This window comes from Pinus tabuliformis, chromosome 8, assembly GCF_031772625.1.
Source record: "Pinus tabuliformis cultivar Carrire ecotype Pingquan chromosome 8, CPIR1, whole genome shotgun sequence".
NCBI classification, from domain to species: Eukaryota; Viridiplantae; Streptophyta; class Pinopsida; order Pinales; family Pinaceae; genus Pinus; species Pinus tabuliformis.
The window spans coordinates 961,596,724-961,608,065 of record NC_142294.1 but is presented as its reverse complement, the minus strand read 5'-3'; the positions used below and the strand labels follow the sequence as shown (position 1 = coordinate 961,608,065).

Below are 11,342 nucleotides of genomic sequence, written 5' to 3'. Positions count from 1 at the left end.
AAGAGTCAAAATTATTCCCAACAAGGACAAGAACTTATCTTTGAATTGTAAAGAAACATGAACAATTGTGGTTCCCAACTTCTCTAGTGATCCAGGAGAAAATAATAGAGGTCTAAATTTCTATGCAGAGGAGGAGGGGACCACATCTTTACCCTTCTTCCAAGTGTATAACATTCCCCACATTAGGGAAGCCAAAAGGAATTAAGGATCCCTCAATTTCAACCTTATTTAGCCCACCATTTGGAGTGTGAGTTCAGTTTTTCATTATATCATAAATGAATTTGTCTGATAAAGCATCTAAAGAAACGACTAATTGTATGATGGAAGATAGGGAGGGACCACCCCCAAAAGGGAGGTCAGAGGTAAGGCAATGTCTAAGCTGAATGTCAAAGACACTTTCAACTAAAGTAAACCATTCCACTTACTTTCGCATTACATGCAGATAAAGGGGATAACAGAGAGTAACTTAAAAACGAATATTATTTTATTATCTATTTTAGATCCCAATATAGTATTTGTCCAACTAGACTTTCTTTTATTACACTAAAACCAGGATTCGGAGTCCCAAAAAAATGCTGCATATCATTAATACCATCACCACATTACAGTCTCCTATTTCCATATCAAGCCTCTTATGAATTACCATAGAATTTGACATTAATTGCCTCATATTTATCGTGTTGCCATCTATTTAAGTTTCAAAGGTCTTCAAGAATTTGGGATTTGAATTTATTAAATTCCAAGATCCATATTTATCTCAATCGGAACAACACCAAATCACCATCCATCAGTTTATGTCATACCGGATTACAAATAAAAAGGATACGGATATCTTTACAAAAGACCTTCCCTTCCCTATCCCAATAAGCTTACTAGCAAACCCCGATTCCTTATCACAAAGGCAAAACTAAAACCAACTTCCAATCCTATACTATAATGATACGGCCCAGTTCAGTTAGTGGAAGGTGGGAAGAAGATGGCGTCCTGCATTCGTTTGGAGCGGAAGTGTTGCTCGATTTCTTCGTCCACATCAAAAGAGGCAGTCAGAATCTCCTGCGAGAGAGCCTTCCACACGGAGGTTCTCCCTGCCAGGTGACAGAAGATGGGCCTGCATATTTATACATGCATACATGTCACTAGTCAATCTCAAACCAAATGCATTATATTCAGTCCATTCCATGTATGTTTATCTAACTGACCAAAACCTTATGCGCTTGTAAAAATACATGTAGATATACATACTTGGGTGTGGTGATGATGGAAAACCATTCGAGCCCCTCGTTTCCAGCAATCTTGGAGACTACAAAGAAGCGGGGAACGATAAACAAGAAACCAGCCTTAACTTCTGTTTCCAACACCCTCACCCCATCGATTCCCACAACCTGAACTCTCCCGTGGCCTCTCGCTATGTATGTTACTTGGAAGGCTGAATCCGACGAGAATCCCGGCGAACACATTGCCGCCTAACACATTACATACAACATAATAATATTACATTATTCTTTGCTTCTTCCTATGCACAAAATTATGTCATTATAGGGTTAAAGAGGTTACCGGATCAAGCTTCACGAGGTCTGCCCCCAACCCAATTTCCTCTAACAGTGGGAGATAATCGCTGGTGAGAACGACCACACGACCTCCATTTTTTATATCAACGTCCAATTTGGCTTCCTCGCAGTTGAAAACCAATCTTAGCTTCTCTCCTCCTTCGGACTCGGGAGTCGGTAGATTTTTTCCTTCCTTCAACTGAACAATTCCAGTCCCGGACTGGCTTTGTAGCAGGTGCTCCACCTTATCTTCCGCCAGATCCCATGCCCTTGATACGAATTCCTTGCTAAACCCATTGAACAGCCCATTCGAGCCACCCATCAGGTAGAAATCCTATACACACACAAGTTAATGAATGAATGATACATTGAATACAATCAAAGAATTTTACCTGCAACCATCGCCATTTGCACAATATATTACTTATATTGATACATACAGTGAACTCTCCCGATCGGTGGGCCTTAGATGTATCTCCGAGGAAGAGGATTTCCAAAACCTCAGATGGATTGTCATTGAACCACCAACTGATCACTCCCATGGGTACTGCAATGGCATCCCCTTTGCGGATTTTCACCACTCGTTCCGACTCTGCCTCCGGAATAAGTATCCCTGCAACTCCAGATCCTGCAAAATATTGAAGCGGAACAAACGTTATTAGGGGGCTTCAATGGTAAAGCCACCATGACATTATTTCCAACCAGGGTTCAAATCCCTTGAGAATGGTTCTTCCTAAGGGCTTTGAGCATTGTAAGCTACAATTCATTCAAAGACACCACAAGACAAAATTGTCTAACTGGTGCTTCATACACACCCATCTACACAACTTGAATTATTAACTAGTCTTTCATACACACCCATCTAAAGTAAAAAATAAGAAAACTCTCTACCCTGCCAAAATAAATTTTAACCAATAAAATCCTCGTGAACAGAGAGCAAAAAGGCTTACCTTGAAGCACATAGCCAACTTTTGAAGAGTCGGAATACTTTGGCAAAGCCAGGCCACGATGATTGAGAAGCAGCTTGGCGGCTCCAACTTTGGCTTCTGCTAACATGCAGAGATCTGAACTCGCCCATGCATAATAAGACCCTCCTTCTGAACTCAGGATCTTCTTGGGCTCAGCCGGGGTCAATACTCTCTTGGGAGGGGCCTCCATTCTCTCTTTTCTTTATGTAATTCTTTAAAATCAGATTACAAGCAATAGACAACCAAAAAAGCAAAACTCCACAAACTGGTGCAGCAAGCTGGTGAAGAAATACAAGAAACAAGGAATGTATATATAGATATCTGACCTTGTCCCAAGCGATATGTGGAAGGTTTGTACCTCTAGACTCTATCCATTGATCATACGAAAACGGAAGTTGACTGTTTTTTTCCCACTATTCCGATGGAAATAAAAAAAAATAAAAGTGTAAGCTAACACCCAGAGAAGATGAGTGTTTCCAGGTAAACTGCTGTTCACATTTTCCAATAAAGAGTACGTGGATCTCATGTGGCGCATTAAAATGCCCATTCACCGCCCCGCTCCCATATAGACGAGCTCTGCCAAGTCCACTTCATCTGCCCATGGGTAACCATGAGAAACCAATGTGGTGGTCGCTGGCACCGGGGTTCTTTTATGGCCCAAAGAAACAGGAATATGCTTATGGTGTGGCAAACAGATTGGATTGAATCGGGTGACACAAGATGGGTTCACCTTCTTTCATCGTAAATCGATTTAGATGTTAGGAAATTCATCATGCATCAAATTTAACCCTCAAGTTTCATCCCTAAATTATTAAAATCGTCGTCGATCGAAATTTTAATGATTTCAAAATGGAGTAGTCTCTGTTTTTTTAAGTTTTCTACATATTTCTCGCTCGAATTTGGCGAAGGAAAAATTTGTAATTCACTGGTTCTTTTAATTATAAAAAATTCACTGGTCAAATTTGTAATTTCAATAAATACCCAATTTTAGAAAAATTAAATCAGCTTTCTAAAAAATTAACACTTAAACTACTCACAGAAAAATTCATTAAAATTAATATATTACATTCTAAATTTGGTAAACTGCTCGATATCGCTGTCAAAATGTTTCCGAATTTAGGAATAATTATCCATAGCCATAAGTTCACCCCTGACGACTTCCATGACGGAACCAATGGTTGGGTGGGTACTTCACGACACTATAAAGACAATAATAATGGTGGCCACAATGAGTATGGAATCATAGTTGTGGCAATACATAATTGGGGACAGATAGAACCTTAAAATATTGAAACGCATTGGGAAAATGCCCATTTATGACGGGCAGATTAATCTTACAATACAAAAAGATGCCCCACATAATATAATATAATATACTCGATGGAATCTTATCAAGTTCAAATCAACCATCCTCTTTTAGCTACGTGGAAATGGAAAGAGATAGAGGGTGGTCATAGCATTTAAAGTTACGTAGCCAATTGGGTTATTTGAATGCATCACGTAATCCACTATCATTACACATCAGCCCTTCCTATGTTGCCACATCAGCCCTTCCTATGTTCTGCAATAGATGTTTGTTAATATTGAATGTCCCCTCAAGGAAAATACTCGACTCACTTGATCCTTATTAGTAGCCACGTCACCCTTATCAATATGGCAACACAAGCATAGGAGTAATTTAAATCCCATTAAGTGTTCATGTTCGTTAATATTGAGAGTGCATATTCAAAACGCGAATTTTCACAATTGTTGACAATTATATAGATTTTTGAAGTTACATTGGGTAGGTTAGGGTAAGTTAGTTGAAATGTTTGAAATTTAGATGTTTTTTTTTCAACCTAATATTTATGGGGATTTGAACTCGCAAGGAGTGTCTTAACCGAAAGCTTATTCGCTATTAATTTAAAACCCCGTGAATATTTTAGTCTATTTACATAGTTTAAAAGACTATTTATAATATAAAAAAATTATTAAAAATTTCAATTGATTTTTGTCTTGTTATTTAAAATAAACATATATATATATATATATATATATTAAATTAAAAAAATAATTGAAGAGCGTTTAAGAGTATTCAATTTATTTTTACATTAAAAATAATAGTTGTGACAATCCAAAATTATGATTTTAGTAAAGAGTTTATGATCAAATTCTAGTAATGGTAAATTGAAAGAAGTACAAAATCATAGAGTATTTAGCTTTATTCCTTAACTTGTCATCATAGAATAAGGATCGAGGGCTAAATATATGTTATTTATGGAAAATTACAATCGCACATGAGAGATGAGCCTCTTGAGCATCAATGTTGGCATTATAGACATGGGTCAAGGGTTAAACATTGGTCTTTAATTGAAAGTGATATTTTAGCCTAAGGAATACCTCCTGAAGCACCTATTTTGTTAATCTAGAACAACGGTCATGGACTAAACATAGATACTTGATTGCAACTAGAACTAACTTAAGATATACCCCCTTAAGCATTAATGTTGTCATTATACAACATGGAACATCGGTCTCTAATTTAAACCTATAACCTAACCTAAGGCATATCCCCTTCTGCACTAAATTGGAAATTTGGCAACTAAGCATGAACCATCCCTTTCCATTCTCTCATGCAATATGTGAGAGAGTATCATATGTTTGGCCCAAAATGTCAACGAACCAAGCCCATAAATTATTAATAAGGTGTGTAAATAAATGCACATACAAGGCTACATTTAAAACAAACCAAAAAACCCTACACCACTACAATGCCCGTTGTGTGAAACAACAACTAGGATAGGGAACCCACCAACAACATGATAGACTCCATTTGCAACAAAGCCTTAAGGACGAAGTAATACCAAACCCTTCATGTCATTAAAGAAAGATTGCAATTGAACTTCCATGGCTTCTCCTCTAAAATCATGAAGCCCACAATCCCCTTTAATACCCTAAAAACTACACAACAATGAGAGCAACAACATTGAGACGACCTTTATAATAAAACACTTCTCAATATAATCTACAACATATTGGAGTTCTATACAACCCTAACACCATAATGCAAGGAGAGCTCCCTTTCTTACAACATCAAATCTTCATAGGGAGCCTCAAACTAGAAACCATTTTGAATTATGAGAAAGTTTGTCGCTATAAACTATTCTAAAATCAACCACTCCTAAGCTATGTTGCAAAAGTGGTTGGACTCAACTCTCAACCCTTCAACAACGAATTACATTATTAAGCACCCAACAACTCACCATGCAAATGAAGAAACCCTAATAAAGTTTTGACAACAAATGTAAGGGTGGTAGAGAAGTAGTTGCCTCTCCTCTTCCTTATCGCTACATTATTCTAAGTGAATTGATAACTTTTTGGATGTTCAAGCTGAAGTTGAACACAGGGGATAGAGTGGGCGTGCATCAATGAGGGGGGTCTCATATGCCAAATGATTTGTGCTAGTTAGAGTGGTGATGTAAACATTGTGTTAACTATATGCTAGCTAGAATCATGTTCTGAAAAATTATATTAATCATTAATTCAAAGCATATGTCTATAATCCATTTAGTCTTAAAGGCTAGAAATTTAAAGAACTTTATGGAAAAATGGAAAAATATAGGAATGAAATGAGACATGTAAGAAAAAGTAAAAAAATAATATTTATGAAGCATACTTTGAATCCTACTAATATTGCAAACACAAATGATAACCAATTTTGGTGTACCCCTAAAAGTCAATAGTAAGGATGGAAGTTTGTTCCTAAGTGTATGTCTTTCATTGTTCAAGGCTCATGTCCAATCTATATGCATCTAATGTGGAAGTTTGTAAAGGTGAGGAATTTTTAAGGACAAGCATTTTCAAAGTTGAAGAGGTTTAGAATTGGAAACAAATGCTACCAAAATTGTGTCGGAGCTACTAAGGACCAAAGAAAATGTGCAAAGGAATCATCTAGCAAGTCTCCCCTTGGAAACCCTAATTCATGTATCATTTTATGTTGAAGTTGTAACGAGAGTCGGTCTTCATAATGTAATATAAATTTATCATTATATTTATGTTGATGGTGTTGGACCTGCCAACATGTCAAGGGGATCTCCCCGGTAAGAAGTCCCAATTAGACCTCAGACCATTTGGTGTAGGAGTCCCAGTAGTGGGTCGTAAGGTAATGCCTTGACCGTGATGTCGCATAGAGGCAAGTAAGATAACTCTGTCAATAGCAAGGGTGTGATTAATGCAGTCAGTCAAGGAATGAGTATGAGAGGTTCCAACACTTCAAATGGAGAGAAAGGTGAAGGTCAGTTCCAGGTTGAAAGGGATCATTCCCAACTCAGCTAGGAACACACAACACAAATGACATGCACAACTTCCGGCAAAGCAGTTGACACAGATGCGGCAGTCACAATATACAAGGTAAGATAACACGAACAACACTCACGGATCAATCCGAGATGAGTGTGACGGTTGATATAACAAGGTTTAAAGAAAGGTCCGTCTGATGTCCAGCAGAGCAGTCGACACAAATGATGACAACATTAACAACATATGCAATACATTAACAACAAGATTCATATAATTGCATATAAATCAGTTCATATACAAGTACGTAAGTTAAACAACATATATCATTAAGGCAACAGGAGCAGTCCAACTACAGTAACAACATATGCATGAAAATGTGTTGGCTTTTATGATATAAGGAAGTGTAAGTCACAATCATGCAATACACCATGTAAACCTGCTAGCCCTATCAGTAGAACGTTACAACCACATTCGCCTACTCCTCCAAAGAGATGTACAAGCTCCGTGCAGTGGAGAAGCCAAGGCGCATTACAGTATTGTCCAAGCCTTCTTCAAGATAGTCTTAGTAAAATCTTCGCTGACCAAAAGCCGATACAATGAGTTATGAGGGAATATTTATAGCAAAGGGTGAGGTGACCTTTGACATTCCCCTTTGTGACAGTTCAACTACCCTCATGACTCTTCACCTACTCTATGACTGTTACATCCAACTGTTGACACTCGACTTACACTTGACATGACTCAACATTACAATGCACATGTATTCATGTGAGACAACATGGCTTGAGAAAGCCTTGCAAGACATCACTGACACTTGGTCTGCTGTGATGATCCCAACTCTTTGACATGCTTGTGATGGTGAAGGTGGTGAGCTGATGCCAAGCTTGGTCGTCCGTGATGATGTGCATGCACCTCATGGTGACATCTTGGTGAAGCGAACTCTTACCTCTGTTGCAACCAGTGCATTGGTTCGGCCCCTTCACCTAACTCATCTGCTAACATGCACATGGTCTTTTTGGGTATGGTTGAACCGGCAACACACTGATGCATAGTGTCCGTGTTGATCTTCAAGTGTGTGTTGGTGGTCATGCGCATCAACTTGCCAAAGTACATGTTCATCCCTAGTTGGACTTGCTTCTTGTCTTTGCCTTGGTGAGTGTGTTGAATGGGTTGGATTACATGTGTGTGCTCAATGACATGCATGCTGCTGGATCCCTTGCATGCGATCAACAACATTTCTCACCATGTTTTCTCTGTGTCAGCTGCTGGGATAGATCCTTAACTCGTACTGGCGCAGTTTCATCCGTGAGTGCATGTTGCGCCCACTGTTGTTCCTATTCCTGCTGCAACTCATTGGACTGTCTGTGCAGCTTCATGTTCTTCTTGAGTTGTTGCTTCAACACATGCAACTCCTTCTTTGTTCCATCTTCTGCCTTCGCGTGATCTTCATGTCGTGTCGTCACTTCATAACCTGAGTCTCCAAAGTTTCTTTCATTATCAGTGGATCTGCTTGATCTTGCAACTTTTCTCCGCCTCTATGTTGTCAACAACCTTCCTCTTGCATCCGCTGCATTAGTTGCATTCGGTATGTTGCCTTTAGCTTCTATTCATGATGTTGCTGCTTGATGTCCTTGTCCATGAACAACTTGATGTCTTCGTGAGTAGGTAAGCCCATGGACACTTGATCGATTGCATCCCCAAGTGTGCTTTGAACGGTGTCTTTGTCTCTGCTCTATTGGAAAACATTGTACCTGTACTGCTGAGAGGCAGATGAACACCCGTGATACCTGGAGACATGGCAACATTCATAGCAAGCAATCGGTCAGTCAAAAACAAAAATGAACATGAGAATTGACTTGCAACATACCTGGGTGAATGATCATGAAGGTTGCGTAATTTCGATCGGGAGGTTAGGAGACCGACTACCAATACTGCACAAGGCACAGTTGGGGCTTCTGAGAGATTGACTGACTATTGGAACTGTGCAATGCACAGTCCAGTTGGGCAGTTCGCTGATGGGATTGTGCAATGCACGATTCTAGCTGGGAAAGACTGTTGGCCCAGGGATAGATTTGCGCAAATTTTTGGGCCAAGCAACCACTGACCTCTAGAAATGTGAAATTCAATCCAGGAGGCCAGTGCTGGGCCAAAATGCACAAATCTAGGGAGGAAGGTGAGCCTTCCTTCTCCAAATTACGTAATGCAGTCTTGGTGAAGGCAGAGACTGGGCCAAGGTTGGCTGATCTGGATCTTGGGAGGAGCCCCCCAAGATCTAAAAGATTAAAATGGATCTTGGGAGGAGAGACCCCCAAGATCTGAAAGATTGATATGGATGTTGGGGTAGAGACCCCCAAGATCTGAAAGATTGAATTGCCATAAAAAAAGAGGAGAATGCCCAATAAACAAAACCACAAAGAAACTTTTATTTAAAATAGTAATGGAAATAAACCAACTAGGGCGATGGTAGCTTATCTTTGAGAAGAGATGTGGTGGCTACATGCCTTTGAACTGTAAAGGCTACATTGTGGCGGACAATCTGTCCTTTTACAAAATGTGACTTGTTACTTATAGTATTTTTCCAGTTACAATACCACGGGTCAATTCCATGGGTGAATGAATACCATGGGTGGATTTTACGATACCACAGGCGGATTCCAATTACAATACCATGGGTCAATTCCATGGGTGAATGAATACCATGGGTGGATTTTACAATGGGTTGATGAATAATATGGGTGGATGAGTACCATGGGTTGATGCCATTTTTCATTCGGATCATTGGCCCAACTCGCCAATGGGAAACTGAAAGCAAGCAAGTCGATGAAATGTATCGCAACACTAAGTGATAACAGAAGTGATAAACAGTGCATGCAAAACATGAGTGGAAGATTGAGTAAACAGATTAACATGCATGCGGGTGAGGTCATTCGTCGGTTGGACGAACGTCCGTGCAAAAGAGTTTCATGCATGCGACAACAGTGAGATAGCAACAAAAATTGAAATAGAGCTAGGAAAAGCTAGAATATATGTAAATGACAGCAGGTGTTCAAAGAATTCAAGCAAACAACACTCACACAAGCGAATACAAAAAAAGTGACAGAAATGCTGAAAAAGACAAGTTGAGGCCACTTACCAGTGAATAGTTGAGCTGAATGTGTTGAAGAGTCCTGGATGTGATGTGGGATGTCAGAGCTCCAAGGTCGATGTGAATGAATGAGCTCTAATGCGTCGAATGAATAAGTTTGGTCTCATGATGCGCATGCCACAAATCTAGGAAAAAGCGACACTTGGAGGGAAACTTCTAAAACAACTTTGCATGTAACCCCCGACTGCTAAAAATAGCTCCCTGAATCATGGGATGCCTTTTTCATGTTGTATCTTGCTATTCTGGGAAGATCAAGTCATGCATGCATGCAAGTCAAGTTTCCTCGATTTCGAGTGGAACTGGTCAACTGAACTATCCATGCATTGCAGTGCTCAACTTCTTGGGAAAAATGCACATTCCTGACTGTAAGCTGGGCTGACTGCCCAAGGGGATTGCGCAATTTCTGGGCCCAGCAGCTGACTGCTGCCCATATTTGCGCAAATCCTAGGCTGAACTGCCTGTTGATGGGAAAAATTGTGCAATTCCTGCTGGGAGGGTTGGCTGGTAGGATTGCAGAATCCTGGAGCCCAGCAAGCTGTCTCCAGGAATTGCACAATTCCTGGAGGGAAAACATTGGTTTCCCTCCAGGAATGCACAATTTTCAATGGGAAGTTGCTAAGCCTGCAGTTGGACCAAGTTCGGATGAGCAACCTGTGAGGGAAATGGATCAACTGTGATCGACACGATGCCTTTGTGCGAGGAAAGCACTGAATCTTAAGTACTTAACGAAGCAAGACAAAGTGTTGTGTAAGGTTGGTAGGGAGGCTCCAAAACAGGCTAAGGCAAAATTTTGGAGGGTGTTTGTAGCTACGACAACAATTTATTATATTAATTATTATTAGTATTATTGTTAAATCATGTTCTTCATGCTTGTAGAGTAAAAAAGAGTCAAAGAATTTATTTTGAGTCAAAGGAAAATGTATTTGAGTCATGTCCCATTTGGACATTTATAAGGAAATCAAACTTGAATTTTATGTTATGTTGTAAGTCCACTAGATCTTCAAGTCGACCCTCCTTGGAAAAAGTCGGTCTAGTCCTCCAAGAGACACTTATTTGACCCCTAGGATAGCTATATATAAGAGGGCAGTTCGACTTACTTTCGGGGACATTCAGGCACACAACAAGTAGCATCTTTTAAACAAAATGAAGAAGAAGAAGGAGCCAAAATAAGAGGAAAGAGAAGTGAAACGAGAGAGAAATAGAATATTCTTGTTTGACTGAATTTCAATATTTCCACAGCTCACACGTGTGAACAGATTGAAGTTTCTATGCTATTTCAAGATGAATTTTGGCCTCCTTGTTGCAAGATAGAAATTTCAGGAAGTTAACCAAAATTGGATCAGGTTTGACCTGTGTTAACTTTGATTATTGGAGGGAACTTGGAGGAGGATATGACTTAGAATC

General features: G+C 39.5%; 1 protein-coding gene across 1 annotated transcript; it reads right to left on the bottom strand.

Moving 5' to 3' along the window:
* Positions 1–707: 707 nt before the first annotated feature.
* Positions 708–3,303, bottom strand: LOC149238662 (11S globulin seed storage protein 2-like). Its single transcript, XM_089373137.1, has 5 exons — positions 2,498–3,303; positions 1,988–2,175; positions 1,555–1,881; positions 1,243–1,463; positions 708–1,108 (listed from the first exon to the last, which is right to left on the bottom strand). The coding sequence occupies exons 1-5, from the start codon at positions 2,703–2,705 to the stop codon at positions 952–954; spliced, it is 1,101 nt and encodes a 366-aa protein (XP_089229263.1). The 5' UTR covers positions 2,706–3,303; the 3' UTR covers positions 708–951.
* Positions 3,304–11,342: the final 8,039 nt, after the last annotated feature.